The sequence below is a fragment of the Halichoerus grypus genome, chromosome 11 (assembly GCF_964656455.1).
Source record: "Halichoerus grypus chromosome 11, mHalGry1.hap1.1, whole genome shotgun sequence".
Lineage (NCBI taxonomy): Eukaryota > Metazoa > Chordata > Mammalia > Carnivora > Phocidae > Halichoerus > Halichoerus grypus.
Window position 1 is genome coordinate 53322439 of NC_135722.1, and position 21969 is coordinate 53344407.

Consider the following 21969-nt stretch of genomic DNA (forward strand, 5'->3'; position numbering starts at 1 on the left):
CCCCGCCGCTCCGCCCCGCCCCGCCGCTCCGCCCCGCTCCGCCCCGCCCCGCCCCGCCCGGCCGCTGGCCTGCCCGCCGCTCCGCCCCGCCCCGCCCCGCCCCGCCGCTCCGCCCCGCTCCGCCCCGCCCCGCCCGGCCGCTGGCCTGCCCGGCCGCCCCGCCTCGGCACCCCCTCCCTCTTTGCTCTGAAGCCTCGGGGCGCTCTCCTTCTCCCCCTCGCCTGCCCCCTAGCTCCTCCACCGGCGTGGGGGCTGCCTGCGCCCTCAGGGTCCGCCCGCCCTCCACCAAAGCGCAGCCCTGGTAAGGTGTTTCCGCGGTGCCCGGTTCACGCTCGGGGAAGCAGAGGCGCGGGTGTGGGAGGACGAATTCACTGGTCTACGGCTGAACAACGCCATCCCCCGAACACTCACCCCTCTGGATCGGGGGTGGAAATACAGAAACACGACTGGATTCTGATGGGGAAATCCAGGAGAGTAAATGATGTGGTTGCTAATGACGATGAGCGTGGAGAGTTGGGGAGGAGTAGAGGGAAGGAAACACTTCATAGAAGACTTGACATCTGAGCCATCATGAAAGGCAGAATTCTGACCGAAGGTAAAGAGGGCGAAGGTGATTAGGGTCGCTGCATGACAAATCTAGGACCTATCAAACCTAAAACTGGGGTCCTAGGTCATTGCTCTATACCACATACCTATGGCCACTTAAGCAAAAATATTATTATTATCCTACTAGGCTACTTATCCTTTTCCCCACCTTCCCAGGCAATGTTCATTCATTCATTCAACAAATATTTAGCACCTCTATCACTGTGTGAGGACACGGAGAAATAGCACATCCAACCCCGGGCTCACAAGGAAAAACAGATGTAAACAAGTTACCACAGTAAAGTGCTATCAGGAAAAGGGAGGGTTGTGCATTGAGCAATGGCAACACTGAGGAGGGAGTCCATGCCTGGCAGAGGTGGTGGGGAGGGCTTCCCAGAGGAGGCAATGTGTGCAGGTCCAAAAGGATGAAAAGAAATGGTCTGGAAGATGATAGGCAGGGAAGGGATGGGCTTACCTGGCAGAAGTTACCTACGTATACCAAGGTCTGGAGATGGAAAAATAGTTTGAGTTCCAGAAATAATGGAACTGTGGTTGGAACTGTCAGATGATATTATCATTGAATGACATACTAAAAAATCTAGCCTATCTTCTATGAAAATCCAATGAAAGTTTAAGGTGGCAATAACAGTAATAACAGCAACAGTAAAAATAATAGTTAATACTTACTGAGTGCTTCCTGTGGCTAGGCACTGTCCAAGCATTTTATATGTATTAGCTCATTTAATTCTCATATTGACTCTATGGCATACATAGTATTATTAGTCCCATTTTACAAATAAGAAGACTGAGGCACAGAGAGGCTAAATAATGCACTCAACGTTATTTATGCATAGACTACATTCAGAGGTATGCTGGTAAATTTGCTCTCCAGGAAAAGAAGAGTCCTGATTTGTGACATTTGCTGATTTCTATGGTGTAAATTCTCCCACAATGGCAATGTCAAGGTACTTAGATATCACTGAACACAGTAAAGAGCTAACAATTAGCTCTAATGAGCTGATCAGAGCCAGCTCCAGCATAGTACTGCTCATGGAAGACACAGAGATGCACCACCCGGAGCCCCCTTGGTGGAAGGACTTGCTACGTGGCTCCGGGGGCGGGGAGGGGGTGCAGTCAGAAGAGTCTCCAGCAGTCAGCTCCTTAGGATCTGTCCTGCAGCAGAGAGCCACCTTACCTGAGGCCATTTCAAAACGTCCTTGGGCAGCCTGCATACAGTCACTGAGTGAGGTGAGGGAATAAAGACGGAGCTTAATTTAAACCATGTGTTATTAGCTTTGGCAAAGTCTTGAAGGCCCTCACAAAGATTGTTAAGCAAAATCTGGAAGGGCCGCCAGGAGACTGTTGATGAGGGCTTGAAGGACAGGAGGGAAAACATTGTTGTAGGCTGAAGAAAAGGGCACCTGAATGCCGTTCCAAACTGGAAGAACAGTTAATGAACCTTGTCCTGCAGGGAATGTGAAAATAGAAGACATTCTAATAATTACGTTGTGAATCTGGCTAAAGAAGTCTCCAGGCAGAATTATGAAGCTTCAAAGAATCTTAAGGGCATTTCTTTTAGAGGCTCTCTGGTAAACAAGAGAGCCTCAAAGAGTCTTAAGACTCCATAAAGTAAACTATTTCAACTAGGCAAAAATGCTTCTAAGAATCTTAACACTGTTGTACCACAGCATCCTGACTCTCAACCCAGATTAGAGAAGGGCCCAGAAAGAAATAATAGATGTGGCTTTTGTCTAAAGGAGTGAATTCCACTAAGATTTATAGGAAATCAACAAAAGTTTTAAGATGAGGGGCACTTGGCTGGTTCCATCAGTGGAGCATGTGACTCCTGATCTCAGGGTTGTGAGTTCGAGCTCCATGTTGGATATAGAGATTACATACATACATACACTTTTAAAAAAAGCTTTAAGATAATTTTATCAGAAGAAGCACTGCCAGTTTGGGTTAAAGACAAAGAGAATACAAAAAAAAAAGAAGGAAGGAAGGAGGGAGGGAAGGAGGAAAGGAAGGAAGGAAGGAGAGAGGGAGGGAGGAGGGAGGGAGGGAAGAAGGAAGGAAGGAGGGAGGGAAGGAAGGAAGGAAAGAGGGAGGGATGGAGAGAGGGAAAGAAGGAGGGAGGGAGGGAAGGAAGGAGGGAGGGAGGGAAGGAAGGAAAGAAGGAAAGAAAGAAAAAAGATGCCTTCAGACCCCTGTATCAGTTTCCTATTGCTGCTGTCACAAATAACCACAAACTTAGTGACTTGGAACAACTCAAATTTATTATCTTACATTTCTGGAGTTCAGAAGTCTGACATGGGTTTCACTGGGCTGAAATCAAGGGCGTCAGCAGGGCTGTTTCTTCTGGAGGCTCTGGAGGAGAATCTATTCCTTGCTTTTTCCAGTTTCTATGAGCTGCCTGCATTTCTTGATTCGTAGCCCCTTCCTTCATCCTCAAAACCAGCAACGTAACATGTTTAAATTTCTATTTGACTTTGCTTCTACTGTCACATCTCCTTCTCTGACTCTTTTTAAGGACCTTTGTGATTATACCAGTCTCACCAAGATTAGTCCAGGATAATCTCCCCATGTCAAGATCCTTAACTCAATCACACCCCCAAAGTCTCAGGTTTGGGGAACTAGGGCATGGGCATCTTTAGGGGGACTTTATTCTGCCTACTATAACCCCCAAACTTCTGTGAGCAGAAAGCAGGCTGAGATGACTACTCAGTTGCAAACAAGGGTCCACAGCCATTTCTACATTCTCTCCATCAGGAGATGTGTTAGGAGGGAAAGTGTAGCTGAGAGGAAGAGTGGAAAGAGATAACATAACCAATTGTGGTTAAAACAGCTTTTTGGGGCAAATTTTGCAAATTCATATAGCAACATTGCTAGGCTCACCCATCTTCCCAATCCTGAGGACCTCAGAAAGGGTTTACACAAATTAGGGGCATTGAAGCTTAAGCTTCATGGCAAATCTGCCTCTGGTTGCCACTGAGGACAGGGACTCTGGATCTACACTATCTGGGTTCAGGTCTCTGCTCTATACTTCTGTTGTCTGCTTTGATGTTACAGATTGGGTATTCCAGAAGCAGACACTGAGATAGAGTTTGGGGTGCAGGAGATTTATTACAGATCAAATCTGTGAAGGGGACAGGAAGGAGGGAAGGGCAGAGGAAGAAGTCAAAGAGGCCTGACCAAGCTTTGATCAAAGTGGCAGGAGGGCTGCAGCTGGTTTCTCATGTCAGAGCTGTCTCATGTCAGAGCTGTCTCGCGTCAGGCCTGAATGGCTGGGCCTTTATTCCCTCACCTCACTCGGTCATTGTTTAGGGTTCATTGAACTTCTTGGATCTGTAGGCTTACGTCTTTTGTCAAATTTGGGAAATGTTCGTATATTATTTCTTCAAATACTTCTTTTACAAACTCTTCTGGAATTTTGATGACATGAATTACATACTACCTCATAAGTCCTCAGGCTCTGTTCATTTTTTTAAACATTTTTTCTCTGTTGTTCAGATTAGATAATTACTATGGATCTGTCTTCAAGTTCACTGATTCTTGGCTGTCATCTCTATTCTATTGAGTCCGTCAATGAGTTTTTTTATTTAACATTTCCATTGGGTCCTTCTTTATATTTTCTATTTCTTTTTTTTTTTTAAGATTTTATTTATTTATTTGACAGAGAGACACAGTGAGAGAGGGAGGACAAGCAGGGGGAGTGGGAGAGGGAGAAGCAGGCTTCCCGCGGAGCAGAAATTTACAATTCTGAACTCCAGAAATGTAAGCATCTGAAGGCAGATGCTTAACGACTGAGCCACCCAGGCGCCCCTATATTTTCTATTTCTTTGTTGATACTTTCTACCTTTACATTCTTTTCAAGAGTGTTCATCCTTGGGGCACCTGGGTGGCTCAGTGGATTGAGCATCTGTCTTCCACTCAGGTCATGATCCCAGGGTCCTGGGATTGAGTCCCACATTGTGTTCACTGCTCAGCGGGGAACCTGCTTCTCCCTCTCCCTCTGCCTGCCACTCCCCCTGCTTGTGCTCTCTCTCTCTCTGTCAAATAAATAAATAAAGTCTTTTTTAAAAAAAAGGAGTGTTCATCCTTACTTCTTGGAGCATTTTATGAGTCCTCAACAATTTTCAACATTTTTGTTATCTCTTCCTGGATGTCTGTTGATTGCCTTTTCTCATACTTGAGATTTTCCTGGTTCTTCATATGCAGAGTAATTTTGGATTAAATACTAGATATTTTGAATATATAAGTGTCTAGATCTTATTTAAGTCTTATAGAAAATATTGATATTTTTTTGTTAGCATTTATTAACTCAGTTGGATTCAGGCAACAAGTTCTAATCTGCCTTCTGGGGCCATGGTTTCAATGTCAGTTCAGTTTTCAGAGTTTTTGCAGTGCCATTCAGATCTGTCCCAGTTGTGCGCCACTTTTGCATCTGGACAGTGGTCTATCCCACACCTCAGGAGTTAGGTCTATGGCATGCAGTTTAGTGTCAGATCTATGCATGCAGAGCTAAGAGGTGAGTCCAGAAATTATGGGGTGGATCTCTTGAGCTTTTCCCTCTCTGCAATCTCTCTGATAGTTTCCAGTCCCCTGAGACTTCCCTTTTTGGTTCTCTGGCCAGAGACCTGGGCTTCAAACAACTCCACTCTGCTGTGTGCTTCTCATGACTACATATGTCTGGGGCCAAGTGGCAGGAGGACACAGAGAGAAAAAAATCAGTGGGGGTTTCCCCACCCTGTTGGGGATGCTGAAAGCAAAATTTACAGCATTATTTGAGATGGTCCCAATGTATGTACATGTAATACATAAAAGAACTCAGTTTTAGACAGCCATAGGAACCTCACTACCATCACTACCATTGGGGCTACTACTGTGAGATTGCGGGAGGAGAAATATGGGGTACGGGAAAGAGAAAACAAAAGGGAAACATGAGATATCCCCCCTCTGAGTGTGAGGAGTTCTTTTTTTTTTTTTTTTAAGATTTTATTTACTTATTTGAGAGAGAGACACAGCAAGAGAGGGAACATAAGCAAGGGGTGTAGGAGAGGGGGAAGCAGGCTTCCTGCCAATGCAGGACTTGATCCCAGAACCCTGGGATCAGGACCTGAGCCAGAGGCAGACGCTTAACCAACTGAGCCACCCAGGTGCCCCTGAGTGTGAGGAGTTCTGTTCCCTTCTTGAGCCAGAGTGTGTGGGCTTCTCCTGTAGTTCTCCCAGTCCTCACCCAGGGTCCCAATTCTGGGTTTGGGGCTACTGAGGATTGAAAAGTGGAAACTTAAAGCCAGCTCCGTGTTGCCTCAAATTCTGGTCTTCTTCCTAAATTTACCTGCTGTCATTTACTTTTCCCAGTTCTCAAATGCCATTTCCATGCATTCTGTCCGGGTTGCATAGCTGCATTCAGTGGGTGAGACAGGGTAGAATGTGTCCATTTCATCTTCCCATAACTAGAGTTTCCTCCATGATAATATTTTATTTTAATTCTGCACCAAAGAGGAATTTTAAAGTCACTCTAAGTAATACAAGTTTCCAAGTTTAACTAAATGCAAAAGAAAATCTAACTAAATTGTATTAGCAGTTCAAATAACTATGTGACAAGAGAAAAGTATCTATTCTCTTGGATACTTGGAAAGTATCCAAGCACAGCTAAATTTGTAAGAGCTCAATGTATGTTCCTGCTTGGTATTTAGCAAAGTGTTTTTTTATTTTTAAACCTGTATTCATAGACAATCCCTATTTCTGCATGTCAAAAACTGAAAGATATATGCAGTAGTCCCCCTTATTCAGTTTTACTTTCTGCGGTTTCATTCATTTGAGGTATTCAATGGTGGTCCAGAAGCAGATGATCCTCCTTCTGACGCGCTGTCAGATGAACAGTAGCCTAACGCTACGTCACAGGCTGACGCCCTCACCTCACTTCATCTCCTCACATAGGCATTTATCATCTCACATCATCACGAGAAGGGCGAGCACAGTACAATATTTTGAGAGAGAGAGAGAGACCACATTCACATAACTTTTATTAGTTATTATTATATTGTTATCTTATTATTATTGTTAATCTCTTACTGTGCCTAATTTATAAATTAAATGTTATCATAGGTACACATGTATAGGAGAAAACGTAATATATATGGGGTTCAGTCCTATTTGCAGTTTCAGGCATTTCCTGGGGGGGCTTGGAAAGTATCCCCTGCAGATATGGTGGGACTTCAATATCAGCTTTGAGGAAATGTTACTAGTTATTAGGCTTTATAGTGCAAAAGTGGAAAGAAAATTGAAGTGGAAATAAAAGGGTCAAGGAACAGATCAAAATTTTCACATAAATATCAAGGCACGATAAAAGAAAGTCTTTTCCAGAAATAGTAATCATCCTCAGTTTCATGCCATGCCCCTCTCCCCTGCCCACTCCACACCAGCCACTCTGGTCTTTGGCCTTTTCATCTCCCGCTCCTGCCAACCTCTTCCCTGATCCGTGTGTAATTTCTGACTAATTCCTACTCAACCTTTGAGTCATTTCCTCAGGACATTTTATTTGTCTGAAGATTAGGTTTGAATCCCCATATGATTCAAAACACACTTTGCATTTTCCTTTGGTAGCATTTATTCCAACAGTGATTTCTTATTTCTATAATTAATGGCTATCTGCTCTACTAGATCACAAGCTTCATGTAGGCAGGACTGCCTAGCAGAATGCCTGCCAATAGTAGTTATTCAGTTAAAGAAATAGAATAAATGGAGTAGAAAGAGCATTCAAAACAATCCCATCAATCCATCTCTTTATCAAGGGTCCTCTGTGGGCCAGTCCTCTGCCAAACCCTTTTACTATTTATCTCCATTTTTCCTCACAGTAAGTCAATGGAGTAGATATTGCTATCCCACATTTTACAATTGAGAAAATCATAGTTCACTGAGGTTAAGTGATTCATTAGCAAGATGGTAAAGCCTGAAATTTAACCCAGGGTGTCCAGTTCTTGGCTGGGCGTTCTTTAGTTACATCATTACTTCAAGCTGCTCATTATCAGTTCCTGGGTCAGCCTCCCTTACTGCATCCAAGGAGAGTTTCTGGGGGACTACTTCTACTCACTTCTCCTCAGTTTTCTCCTCTATATTATGAAAGGATTAAACCAATGGGTTGATGTTTCTCAAAGTGTAGTCCACAGTTCATCTGCATTAGAATCATGGGGGGAAGAAGGGATGTTCTTATGGAAAATTTCATTTCCAGTTCCCACCCAGACTTGTTGAATCAAAATGTTTGTGTGTGCTGGTGGGGGGGAGGGTACAAAGTCCAGGAATCCGCATTTTTAACAGACTCTTGAGGAGATTCTTATCTATGTCTGAGTTGAGAACACTTCATTAGGTGATTTCCCAAATTCTCTCTAGCTTTGACAATCTTTGCTTCTAAGACATTTGGAGGGCATGTCTTTGTATTTCTATCATCTTTTACACAGCCTGGAACTCAATATAGTTTTAGTGAATAAATACATTTGAATTTGGAAGACAGAGTCAAGTCCCTGCTTAGATACCTAAAACTGTAATTCCTTGGAGAAATTACTTCACCTCTTGACCCTTAGAGTTATCATCTTTAAGATGGAAATAATAACAACAATCCCTTTTCTGGCTCCCAACAGTTGATGTGGAAGATAAATTGAATCATGTTTTTGAAAGCTCTTGTGATGATTCCATTATAGATATAAAGTGGACACCAATAGGGGTTACTTCAGTCCTTCAAACTCACTGATGGCTGAGATACGGCTCTTTTTTTTTTTTTTTTTAAGATTTTATTTATCCATTTGAGAGAGAGCATGAGAGGGGGAGGGTCAGAGGGAGAAGCAGACTCCCCGATGAGCAGGGAGCCCGATGCGGGACTCGATCCCGGGACTCGATCCCGGGACTGCATCCCAGGACTCCAGGATCGTGACCTGAGCCGAAGGCAGTCGCTTAACCAACCGAGCCACCCAGGTGCCCATCTTTCAAGTGGACTGAATAAGGAGCTTATTAAAACAAAACAAAACAAAACAAAGCAAACAAAATCAAACGAGCACCACTATTGAAAATTACATTTCCTTCAAAGTGGATAGGGTCTTTCCAAGGAAGTTAACATTGATTTTTTAGGAGAAACCTGAGGCATTCCCATAGTGCCCCCTGGTGGAACTTAGAAGCAAACTCAAATCCACCACCCTTATCACGCATTTGCTGGCGCCGAGATTTTTGTTTTTTAAAGATCATTGTGGGGGCACCTGGGTGGCTCAGTCATTAAGCGTCTGCCTTCAGCTCAGGTCATGATCCCATGGTCCTGGGATTGAGCCCCGCATGGAGCTCCCTGCTCAGCGGGGAGTCTGCTTCTCCCTCTCCCTCTGCCCCTCCCCCCTGCTCATGCTCTGTCTCTCTCAAATAAACAAAATCTTAAAAAAAAAAAAAAAGATTATTGTGACTACAGTGGGTTGAACCGATTGGAGGAAGCAAGACCAGAGGTAGAAAAGGTCAGCTAGGAAGTTACTGCATAGTCCAGATGAGAAAGGAATGTTTGGTTAGGAAGGATACACAGGGAGATTAAAATGTATTGTCAAAATTCTATTTCTCTCTTACAAAAGTCTTATTCCTTATAAATCTTACATTTCCATTACACAAATTCTTTAGTATATATGAAGTCATTCATTTAAAAACACATAAAACTGACAGGAAAACAATGTATTTTTGTGTTCACATAAAGATATGGAAGGGAAGTATGCACACCAAATTCACGATGAGGCTTGCTTCTGAGGCGGTAAGGTATAGCTATAAATAGCCATGATCCTCATTCCGCCCTGTATCCACACCCTTACTGAGTGACTTTGCATTTCCCTTCTTTTTTTTTTTTCTTTTTAAGATTTTATTTATTTATTTGACAGAGAGAGACACAGCGAGAGAGGGAACACACGCGGGGGAGTGGGAGAGGGAGAAGCAGACTTCCTGCCGAGCAGGGAGCCTGATGTGGGGCTCGATGTGGGGCCCGATGTGGGGCTCGATCCCAGGACCCTGGGATCATGACCTGAGCCAAAGACAGACACTTAACGACTGAGCCACCCAGGCACCTCTGCATTTCCCTTCTTGAGAAGCGGAGTCTTATTTCCCCTCCCCTTGCATCTGCGAAGGCCTTATTACTTTCTTTAGTCAATAAAATGCAACAGAAGGGACAGTGTGCCAGTTCTGAGCCTAGGCCTCAAGAGGCCTGCCTGCTTTGGCCCTCCCTTTTGGAGCCCTTCCCAGGCACCCATGGGAAGAAGCCTGGGCTAGCCTGCTGGAATATGGAAGCCACATGAGGCAGAGCTCGGCCAACCCGCTGAGGCCACCCTAAACTAACCAGCACCCAATCAACTTGGCAGCAGACCTCCATCTGATACGTGAACCCCACTATGACCAGAAGAGCCAGACAGCTGACCTCGGTCCAAATTGCCAAACTGCATAACTCTAAGAGGTGTAATAGTTGTCTTCAGCCACTAAGTTTGGGGGTAGTTTGTTTTACAGCAAAAGTTGACAGAAACTGGTGTCTACAAGTGAAATGCTTACCTTTAACAAAACCCCAAATTCTAGGCTTTGGCTTTGGGATCAGGGATGGGTGGAGATTGGAAAAATGGCAAGCAAACAGTGAAGTCTGGAAAAATGGTGAGGAAATTGTTACTGGAGGCTGGAAAAATGGCAATCTGTGTTTTATAATGGCAAAAACAATTGGCCAAAGTGTTGCCTATGGTAACTTGGAAGAAGGGGGGGAAAATACTCAGAAAGTTCTTGTTTGGCTAAGGAGATCTCTAGGCAGAGTGTTGAAAGTGTCAGTTGGGTGTTCCTAGCTGTGTAACCTCATAACAGGAAGAGAGGTACGAGCTAAAGAAAGAACTGGCAAAAAGAATTTAGAGAGAACAGAGAGGTGCAGGACTTAGTAGGTAAAAAAAATAAAACTTTTTTCATCTTGAGGCTCTCTAGCCAGCATAGGGTTATTACAGGAATATAGCCCAGAGATGTAGATCATACCAAAGGTGTAGCCATAACACACTTTATAAAGCCCTTTGAAAGAATTAGTGATGTCTCGTAGATTCCTAGACAAAAAGACTTCTTGGAATCCTAAGAGCAATATCCACAGAAGCCTAATCCAAAATAGCGTGATAAAATTGAGGGAGAGGTCTCAAAAACAATTGTGAGTATGTCATTTGGAGTACAGAGTCAACCATAATCAGATACATAGAAAATCCACAAAATTCTTAGTTTTATTTATTTATTTATTTATTTATTTATTTATTTATGAGAGGGAGAGAGAGAGAGAGAGAGAGGGTCAGGGGAGGGGCAGAGGGAAAGTGAGAATCTTAAGCAGGCTCCACACCCAGCGTGGAGCCGGACATGGGGCTTGATCTACGACCCTGAGATCATGACCTGAGCCGAAATCAAGGGTTGGACACTAAACCAACTGAGCCGCCCAGGCGTCCCCCCACAAAATTTTTAAATGAGTTGTACATGGGAAAATACCAACAGCCTGAACTGAAAGGGACTGAGAAATATTTCACACTGCTAGTCAGCTCCAGCATGCGCCACCGCTTTAGTAGTAGCTAAGGAAGGAGATGGACAAGGAAGGATGGTCCAGACGGCAGAGCCAAGAGGCGCAGAGATCCATGGACTAGGGAGCCACTCCCAGGGAGTAGAACCCAGGCCGGAGCAAGGAAGATTCCTTCTTCCAGGCTAGAGGCCCGGACAGCGTTTGTCTAGCTAGAGTCAGAATTGCTCTGTTTAAGGAAGACTATGGACCTTTCACGCTTCTCGTTCTTGAATGGGAATGTCTGTTGAGATTATCCTGCCTCTGTCTCATTGTACACTCTCAGAACGATAGTTGGAACCAGTCAGGAGACCTAAGTATTAGTCCCAGATTTGCCACTGACCAGCTCTGTGACTCAGGGGATCCACTTCTCTTTGGACCTTAGTTTTCATCTGAATAGAGGTAAGAAGGGCCCTTTCTGACTGAAGACTAAGTAAGATTTATTGAAAGCCATCCTCAGGGCATGGGGGCAAAAGCAGCAGAGTGGGAGTAAGACAACTTAGGTTCTGTAGAAATCCACTCTGTGGACTCCAGTGGATCCCTGGCCTGACCTTCAAGCTTCCCTAATTGTAAAGAGAAATGCTTGTATTGAATTTGGGTTCCTTGCCGAGCAGACGTGAGGAGTCTGTCTCGTGGGACATGGTTCGTCAGTCGTGGGACTGGCGAACAACTGGAAAAAACTGATCCAGTTGCTGTTTTTTTTCTGCCCTTGCTCCCTGCCCACAAGGGAATACATCTCTCCTAACCCTCCCCCACGCCAGCTTGCCTTATTTAGCCTCAGGTTGATTTTTTTCCTTCGGTTTATGACTTTGCTGCAGCCAAAATCTGGCTGGAAGCCCTCTAGCAAATCTCAAGGGCTTCCCAGTCTTCACTCACTTATTTCTTTGCCTTGAGTGGAATGCACTCATCTACGATGTGTGCCTCCTCCCCTTTGCTTATTCACAGCCTACTTGCCTTTGAAAACTCAGCTCAAATTCCGATTCGGTTCACTTCAGCTGAACTTTTTTTTTTTGAGCGCTCATTCTCTGCTTGGCTCCGTTCTGGGCACTGGGGGTCCTGCCTTGAGTCAGTCAGTTCCAGCCCTCCGGGAGCTCACAATTGACTGGTTGACTGGGAGAGTCCAGTACACAAGCAGATCGTTTAGTCATGGTGTGGGATGTGCCAGCACAGAGGACAGCAAAGGGAGCTGCGGCAGTATGGAGCAGGGCCCCTGCCCGGCTTGGCTGGTGGCAGGTGGGGGGTGGGGGTGGGGGGGTGGGAAACAGGCAGGAAAGGCTCTTTGGAAGCCATGATGCTTGAGTTGAGGGTTAGGGGAGGAGTTGTTTGCGAAGTGAAGAGGCGTTAAGCGCCACAGGGAGAGCCCCCCTCCCTGCCATGTCTGCTGTGCTGCTCCCATATGAGGGGGAAATCCGCCTTTTACTACTCTGGGCTGGCACCACCATTTCTAGTCTATTAATGCTGGATCCAGCTCTTTGAACTGTCCAGGTGGTGATCAGGAAAGTAAGAGGATGGCCATACAAGGAACAGTCGCTGAATTGTGCATATTTAGACTGAGGGGAAAGGACTTTGAGTGAAAAGGAAATGAGGTTTTGAATAAGATTGAGCTTCCAAGTACAACCAAAGTGTAGAAGCTGCCGGAGGCTGATTTCAGCTGAATACAAGAAAGAACTCGCTACTGGCCTTTCTTTAAAAGGGTACAACTTGTCTTGGCAAACTGTCACGGGAGAGGTTAAAAGAGATATCCCCATTTGGTAATCAGATTATGGGAACTGATGAGAGTTGGATAAGATGACCTTTAAGGTTCTTTCCAAGGGTGGGTTTTCTCATACCAACTCCCCACCCCCACCACCGCTTCAGAGACCTTCTGCTTATGCCTTTCTGTACTCTCACCTGCTGATTGAAGTCCAAGCTCCACGGCAGAGCACACAGGGCCCTCTCCACTCACACCCCTATTCAATATAGCAATACCAAACCACTTAGAGTTCTCGGCACGCTCATGCTGTGTTCTGTGCTTAAGATGTCCTCCCTCTTCCTTTGCCTTCCCCATAATTTCCAATTGGTCAATTAACTCTCTCCCACTGTGTTTTTTTTATTTTTATTTTTATTTTATTTATTTTTTAAGGGGGGAGGGGCAGAGGGAGAGGGAGAGAGAGAATCTCAAGCAGGTTCCATGCCTAGCGCAGAGCCCGATGCCAGACTCCGTCTCACAACCCTGAGATCATGACCTGAGCTGAAATCAAGAGTCGGACGCTTAACTGACTAAGCCACCCAGGCGCCCCACTCTCCCACTGTGTCTTGATTGAAGGGTAATTGTAGTGGCCTGCCTCCTACTACCATTCAGAGGGAAGCTGGGATGGGGGGGGGGGGTCAAATCCTTCCTATATTAGTTTCTGGTTTCAGCTAGGAGGAAGGCTTGTGACAAAAGTCTAGCCAGCTGGGCCTTCTCTCTAATGCTTTGAATCCAAAGACATATGGAATAGATAAATGTGATCTGGTGGAGTGGGGGTAGTGGGAACAGTGTCCTGAACAGACTGTTCCAGCAATAACATGGTTGCTGTGTCTTTTTCCTACTTTTTAGCCTTCTAGAGTGCCCTTGGTACCAACATATTTCCAAGTCAATAAATATTGATAAAATGAAATAATGAAGCACAAGGATAAAGGTCAAAGACTTGATTTAAAGCAAACTGCATGCAAGACTGGGCTATGTAATGATTAGAACCTTAGAACTAGAGAGGAAAATAAAGATAAGAGAATGGTCACATTACTAACAGAAATGAGGAAGTGCTAGTTTAGGGAGGACAGGGAGGAAGGATGGGGAATAACAGATTTTTATTATAATATATATATTTATTATGTTAGCTAACATGGGTAGACAAATTAAGTCAAATTAAGTCAACTGAAGGAGTGAAAGGCAAAAATAAGATGGAAAGGACTTTAATATTAATATTCTGGGACTTCTTTTTTTTATTTTTTATTTGAGGGAGTGAGCAAGAGAGAGAGCATGAACAGGGGGGAGGGGCAGAGGGAGAAGGAGGGGCAGACTCTCTGCAGAGCAGAGCCCGATGTGGGACTCAATCCCAGGACCCTGGGATCATGACCTGAGCCAAAGGCAGATACCTAACCGACTGAGCCACCCAGGTGCCCCTTCTTCTGGGACTTCTGACGAATGAATCAATACATATTTACCAAATAATAAGCTAGAATATTCATTTAGGCTCAAAGCAGATTCTAGGTATACCATGCATATATTTCAAAAACATGTTCTACTTGGATAGCAAACTTTATGAACCACACAGTAATTAAGATAATAAAAATTACACAGAAACTCATGCCTATAAAGAGGCTGTTTATTACTGATAACACTTCATTTGGCTAAAAGCACAAGAAATTCACACACAAACACTTCAAGTGCAAATTCTCACAGGCAGTACTTATGATACACCCTGGCATTTTCATCAGAAAAAAAAAATGAGAAATGTTGACAAAAAACTGGTAAAACAAGAGCACATTTTTGATCTACTGCTACACAGTCAGAAAAATAATTCATTCTTAACTGCATATATTTTATCTGGCATGTTCAGTGACGTATACAAAGTTTATTTTAGCCTAAAACAAGAAGGCCTGACAATATACACAGATGCAGACTCTTGCTTGAGTGCCTCTTGTGAGATATATGATGAATCCTAACAGTGGACAAAAATATATCAAATCGTATCAAGTTAGTTGTGACTCACTTGGAAGGTAGCACTAGGAGGCTCAAACTGGCACCTATACCCAGCGATATTAAGTCTACATAGATACTTTCTTGGCCTACTTGGCCAACACCTTGCTTTGAGTGTAAAATACTAGGCATTATATATAATTTTCCAAATAGGAAATATGCTCTGCTCTCTCAAAAGAAACTGAGTATTTAAGGGTGTGCGTGCTTAATGAAGATGATTTGTTATAAATTTCAGTAATGAGAATTGTTTAAAAAAACTGAACCAGAAAATTAACTTTTTTTTTTTTTTTTTTTTAAGATTTTATGTATTTATTTGACAGAGAGACACAGCGAGAGAGGGAACACAAGCAGGGGGAGAGGCAGAGGGAGAAGCAGGCTTCCCGCTAAGCTGGGAGCCCAATGTGGGGCTCGATCCCAGGACCCCGGGATCATGACCTGAGCCGAAGGCAGACGCTTAACGACTGAGCCACCGAGGCGCCCCAAATTAACATTTTTGATTGGTTCTTAAACTATTAGCTGCTTTAAAATACAATCCCCTAATTCCTTTTATCACCAACTAAGCATTCTGTAATAGGTACTATACTTGGGGGGGTGGGAGGATATGAAAAATAATAGAACATGATCTCTGCTCTCAGGGAGCTGATAGTCAGATGCTCCATCTCAGTCAAGGAAGGCCAATGAATTAATGAACACAAACCGGCCAACACCTCTGACAATGAGGTTCGGTGATAACATAACTGTTTCAGGTCAGTTTAATTTGGCAGTAATACTTTCAAAGTTCAGCTTTTAAAATGCAGGGAACAGGTTAGATATGTTCTATGTTTCTATTTCTCACGTTAAGGTCGGTGTGTGTACCACCAGGCAGATGCAGCAATTGAGGAGGGGAGGGGGAGACCATCGAGAGGCCCTATGATCAACACAGTGCTCCTTTCCAGCAGCACCGGCTTCTGGGAGGACTGAAGGAATCATTTTTACATCGAAACAGTTTTATCATGGGGAATGCAAAATTCAGCTTACATTTTAATGACAGAACACGAAATTTCATGAGCAGTAGACTGCTTCTGAGTTTGGGTTGGGTCCCTTCTCCCACATATTCATCATGTTCCTCTGCTTTAGGGTTATGCTGGTGGAAAAATTTGAGAAGCGGGGCGCCTGGGTGGCTCAGACGTTAAGCGTCTGCCTTCGGCTCAGGTCATGATCCCAGAGTCCTGGGATCGAGTCCCACATCGGGCTCCCTGCTCGGCGGGAAGCCTGCTTCTCCCTCTCCCACTCTCCCTGCTTGTGTTCCCTCTCTCGCTGTGTCTCTGTCAAATAAATAAAATCTTTAAAAAAAAAAAAAATTTGAAAAGCAAACTTTAGCATGCCATGTGCCCTTATCTTGGTCACTTTACTCATTCTTGTATGTCCTCTTCTTAAGGTATATAGTCTTGAAATAACAAAGAGAAAAGATGGTTTAATGAACGTAACAGTATGGTTAATATTTTAAAGTAACCAATGGTAAAACCTAATTTGGTTTTTTCAACTGGAACTAAAGAAAGTCATGCCGTGTCAAGTCCTGCAATGAAAGGTTCTCTTCTTTCCACCTGGACTTCTTATGGCTTATGGTAAGATGTTCTGGGGGACAAATGTGAAAAAAGATTTCTTCAGATTTTGTGCTTTGGATGCCCCAAGTACAAGGACACCTGAAATAAAATGTGAGATCAATTGACCATCCATTTTGATTGGTAGGACTCTTTCCTCATCAATTTCTAGAGCAATCTCAGAAAAACAAGTGAATTATAAAAGGCCATAATAAATGAGCATATAGTAGTATCCAGACGGACCCAAAAAGGCTATGAAATAGATTTAAAATTACTTCTTACAATGTCTTAAATATTCTCACAATAATGACAAAATAATCAAAAGTCAAAAAAAATCCAAACATAGTTTATGCATCAGTTTAAAGCATTCTGAATGAATACAGTTAAGATTTCTTATCAGTGAGGTAATAGAGCGATAGCTTTTCACAGTAACAAAATGTAGGAGGGCACCTAGGGAAGGAGGGAGGTAGAGAGGAAAAGGCATAAAATAAATTTATCCAAGCAAAATTTGGATTTTTCAAGCATCACAAACATCAGTGGAAAACACTGGAAAGAAATACCAGTAGCAGCAGTTCATAGAACAATGTCTCCATTAAACTCCAGCTAATATCTCTGTTGCATCACTCCAGAAGCAACCTCCTAAAGAGACAGGAGGCCTATTTTCTATATAAGGATATTCCTAAAGTATCCAATCTCTTAGAACCTCTCTGTCTGCTGAAGTTACTACATGCAAAAAACAAAACCCTCAAATATCCTATAATGCTATACATTCTTCAAGATGAACAAGATGGTGTTCAAGTCTCACTTAATTTGCCAGGTTAAACTAAAAATAATATCTAAGCAGGTCTCTGTGCAGTGAATAAAGACTGCACTCATGCATCTACTACTCAACATATACAAAAACTCTCTTGTGAGCTAAATTCTTCTAGATAGGGAGCGAAACTCAAATGTTACTTTCAGTGCTCTCTATGACATCATCATTGTTCCAACCTGAGTTTTAAAAAAAATTTCGGAAGAAACCTTTAAAAGACATTTAGTATATCCCTTAATATTTAAATCTGTCATTTAGTTTTTTTGAAAAGGTCCTTATTCTCTTTTTTCTGTCCTCACTGAAGATAGAGAACAGTTTGTCATATTACTTCTTACTTTGAGTCCTTTAATAAAAGATTCAACTAATAACTTAAGACTTACTAAATTATCTCAATAGCTTTCTCCCCTCCAGCGTTAAATGATCTGAATTCTTTGAACTTTCTCTCACAATCTCTGTTGTATTCCTTTTTATTTCTGCTATGTCCTCTCCTCCCCAGCTCCTAGCAGGAATTGAATCAGTAAGAGGGGTACTTTTTCTCACCTCCTAAAACTTGGTCTCTTTTTAGTGGTTGCTAATAAAGGAAAACCAAAGTTTCACTATCTATCTGCTCATCATTATAACAAATACACATGGGTAAACAACTTGCCCACAGCCAGTTTATTCCCTACTTTTAGAGAGGTAAGTTCGCCCTTCACAAGAAGCATTTCCTGTGCCATCTTATTGACCCTTCTTATTGTTTCTTTATTTCTACTGTTTATCTTCAGTGTATGCTTTGATCTTGCCCACTAGTTCATTCCTTTTCCCCAAAACTCTAGAAAAGCCCCGTTTTAATCTACACACTCAGTGAGAATGGATTCATTTTCATGATATTGTTCATAAAGAAAAAGCTAAACAATGTAGAGCCCAAGGCTGAGACCTACAGCCCAGCACTCTCGTCTTTCCTGGTCGGCTTGGGTTACTGAATTTACCCTGATAGGCAACTGTACACCACTATGTCAAGTTCATGTTCAATATCACGCTAATATAGACTTGAGAGCTTGGCTAGAATCAAATAATTCCCTTAATCTATACACATCAGGAACATTTGTAACATTTTGTTGATTTTAACCTTGGATTTTTACATTTTTGAGATAAGAATCTAAGCTTTAATAACTTTTCACCTTGATTAAGATGACATATTATATTAAATGTTGTATTATATTAAAGCACTCAAAACTGTTCTCTTTATAATAGAATGACAATCATGACATGGCTTTAGTGATTATGAATGGGTTAGCATATCATTTTAGCTCCACTTTGTTCTTCGGTCACTGAAACACAGATACTAAGCCAAATATACATATTTTTCATATATATAGCATTGTTCATACTAGTTGGTAGAATATAGGCTATCTCCTAAATTACATTCTACATTCCTAAAAGCAAATAAAACAAAAAAGTCTGCACATTTCTTCTTCAGTACAAAGCCTTTGAAAACGAAGTCATTCAGAAGTATAGTGCTCTACACTTAGCTAGCTGTCTATTATCTACAGTCACATGAGATCTAGCTATAGGAAAGGAAGTAATAAATTAACTATAGTGGCAATACAATAATTTGAAAATTATATTTGCACTATATGGGTTCAACCAAATGTTAGCTGATAGAGCTGCAACAAACCATATCATTATTTACTAAATAGTCTAATCAGTTTGAATGTTATATTATTATTATTATTTAGGAAATAAACACTCTAATGCCAGTTATGTCCCATTAGCAATTTGTTTAGTACAATTACACCCAAGGTCTTGTTATTGTTACCTCTTAACTATACCACATGTGTTTAAGTATTCTGTGAGTTGTATAGGACAGGATACACTTTAAGAAAATAAAATAACATTAAATTAAATTAAATTAGTACTTCTCTAGTAAGACTTTTTTAGAAGACTGGAGAATCAACCAAAAGTGACCTTCCAAAATTTTTTTCCACACTGAGGGGCACCTGAGTGGCTCAGTCAGTTAAGCCTCCAACTCTTGGTCTCAGTTCAGGTCTTGATCTCAGGGTCATGAGTTTAAGCCCCACATTGGGCTCTACGCTGGGCATGGAGCCTACTTGAAAAAAATATGCAAAATTTTTTTCCACATTGAAAGAGAAATACTCTTGGGATCAGAAATTCTACAGTAGCCAGCAGGATATTAGAATAAACTGGACTTTAGTTTTAAAACATCTGTAGTTTTAGTGTTAGATAACACCTAAAATCTGGATATTTTATTTCTTAGTAAAATTAGCATTACTTCATCTGATAAAGGAATAAATCTACTTATAAAAATGTAATTCCAAAGTCAGATTTTTAAATAAATTCAGAGCTCCTTTCTCAGTTCAGATTTTTTCTTTACCTGAAGGCTGTATTATTGACATTAATTCTTACAAGAAGATCCTTAAGCACAGTTACATTGAGTCTGATTTTATTAGGATTTTTATTTACATTCATAAGATTTTTAAAGGGGCAAATTGATCTGATATAGAGGGGAAGCACCTACGTAGTTTGGTCTGAAATAACTGTCTGAAAATTAACTGACTAAATTATATTCCATGCAGGAACACTGTTTTAATTCACACCATACCCTGAGAAGGCACCAAGAAATGTGACAAGAACGAAGCCACTAGGAGCATGGCCACTATTGTTTCACGTTTGGTAAACGTCAGAATTTTAAATACATACAATAAATTTACACTGCACCAAGAGCACCTGAAACCACATATGGTAACATCTGTTCTAAGCTAGAAATGCTAATACCCGATTTCAAATACTCTACTTTGTAAGTTAATACCTATGACGTAATAATGACACTTTCTCACACTATGCTGGCAGCAATGCCATTTTCTTGTCAATTTTATAGACTAATTTCCTTAACTAACTCTATAACTATATAACATTTATCTGCCTTTTAAAAAAACCGTGCTATACACAATTACAATATGGAACTAAGCTTAATCACACTTCAATAAGAAAACTCACTTATATATTGGGTTTTTTTTTTCTGTTAAAGGAAGAACAACGTGTTACGAGAATACTTTCAATGCAATGACATTTGTTCAAGATTATGAAAAAATTTGAATCCTTTCTCTCAAGACCATTTCATTTTGAATTTATACAGTTTGTTGCGTCAGCCCACCAAAGGAAAGAAAATCAAAGTACAAAGATACTTGGCCAGATGAGATAGAGAACGCTAACATGACTTCAACACATGGAGTTCCGGGTTGTTCTGTTCTATGTGCCGGTGCAAAGTCATGGCGTACTGGTGTGCACTAAACAGAACGCCAGATCAGTCCATTTTTACTGGGCTCAAGAAAATTCTCAATCAAAGCTTCAATGAGTTTCCTCAATTCCTCTTCTAGGAAGGCAGTGTCGCTGAAGAGAAAGATGAAGAGTTTCGAAAGTCTTGATTTTCATCACTTAAAATTTTGTTTAAATTGTTATAATTTTAAAAGGGGACGATTAAACACTTTGTAAACCAAAAAGAAGTTCACTCAGTTAAAACAAAACAAGACCAAAGGGGGGGAAAAATCACACACAAGAAAACACCATGATCGGGCGCCTGGGTGGCTCAGATGGTTAAGCGTCTGCCTTCGGCTCAGGTCATGATCCCGGGGTCCCGGGATCGAGTCCCGCATCGGGCTCCCTGCTAGGCGGGGAGCCTGCTTCTCCCTCTGCCTCTGCCTCTCTCTCTCTCTCTCTCTGACTCTCATGAATAAATAAATAAAAAAAAAAAAAAAAAAAAAAAAGAAAACACCATGATCACAAACTGAAGTTGAACTGCATTAAAGGGAGTTCCTTGGTACACGATACATGGATGAGTTTTGGTGTATCTACAGATTTTTCTCCTGGGCCAGGCAATTTAATGGTCCAGAACACCAATACCAGGTATTATGCTAAAATGGCTTCCTGAAATACTTTGAAGAACACCCATAGATATTATGGGATGATATGGCATGACTCAGATACAGAGGGGTGATGGGACTAAAAAAATAAGATGCTTAAAAAATAAATGGACATTTACACGTATGTGCTTCAAGGCATCACTGCTGTTGCCCAAAACATTTCTAGGAAAGCCTCTTTTCAACTGCCTTCATGGTCATTTGTTATTACCTTAATAATCATCCTTTATTTTTAATCAAATATAGCATTACCCAATTTGGTTTCCTTTAAACTCTACTCTGAATGACTTCAGGATGTCTTTTTTTGCCCCCAAAGGGAATAAAATCTACTCTTAAATGCAAAGATTTAGGGACATACAAAATAATGTACCTTGGACTCGGAAGGCAATTCTAAAAAATCTCTTTCCCCAAAATATACTGATCAGTGACATTATAGAAGGTACTACTTTTAATAAGTTTAAATAGCCTTTGAATATGTTTATTAAAGTCAATTTAGTGGCAATTCATACTCTTAAAAGGAAATAAATTGGGCAGATTAAGTCAAATCACAATAGATATAAGAAATAAAGAAATTATTTGTTGATCATTTCTTTATGTTCATCATATAATAGTTAAAGCTCACAAAACCTTCCCAGTAATAAAAATTCACTAAAATTTTAAAATTCAATTCCCAAATGGTCCAGCTGCTTTGGAAAATAGTCTGGCAGTTCCTCCGAAAGTTAAACATAGAACTACCATGTGACCCAGCAATTCTCCACCTACATATAGACCCAAGTGAAATGAAA

The 21969-nt window shown here is 41.8% G+C and overlaps 1 protein-coding gene and 1 long non-coding RNA gene across 7 annotated transcripts in view; one reads left to right on the top strand and one right to left on the bottom strand.

The window, feature by feature from the left end:
* Window positions 1–137: 137 nt before the first annotated feature.
* LOC144379448 (uncharacterized) lies at window positions 138–20371 on the top strand. Of its 3 annotated transcripts, XR_013442468.1 has the most exons (4): window positions 138–301; window positions 16294–16480; window positions 19844–19940; window positions 20296–20371. It is a non-coding gene; the product is annotated as an uncharacterized LOC144379448 (long non-coding RNA). The 3 variants fall into 3 exon arrangements; XR_013442469.1 differs by lacking the exon at window positions 16294–16480; XR_013442470.1 differs by lacking the exons at window positions 138–301; window positions 16294–16480 and adding an exon at window positions 311–595.
* PGM2L1 (phosphoglucomutase 2 like 1) overlaps window positions 14485–21969 on the bottom strand; it is a 99670-nt gene continuing 92185 nt past the window's right edge. For all 4 annotated transcript variants that reach the window (XM_078058546.1, XM_036119531.2, XM_036119534.2 and 1 more), the window contains one exon: window positions 14485–20657. In XM_078058546.1, the coding sequence (XP_077914672.1) occupies window positions 20555–20657 (103 nt within the window). In that variant the 3' untranslated portion in view covers window positions 14485–20554. The remainder of the gene's footprint in view (window positions 20658–21969) is intronic.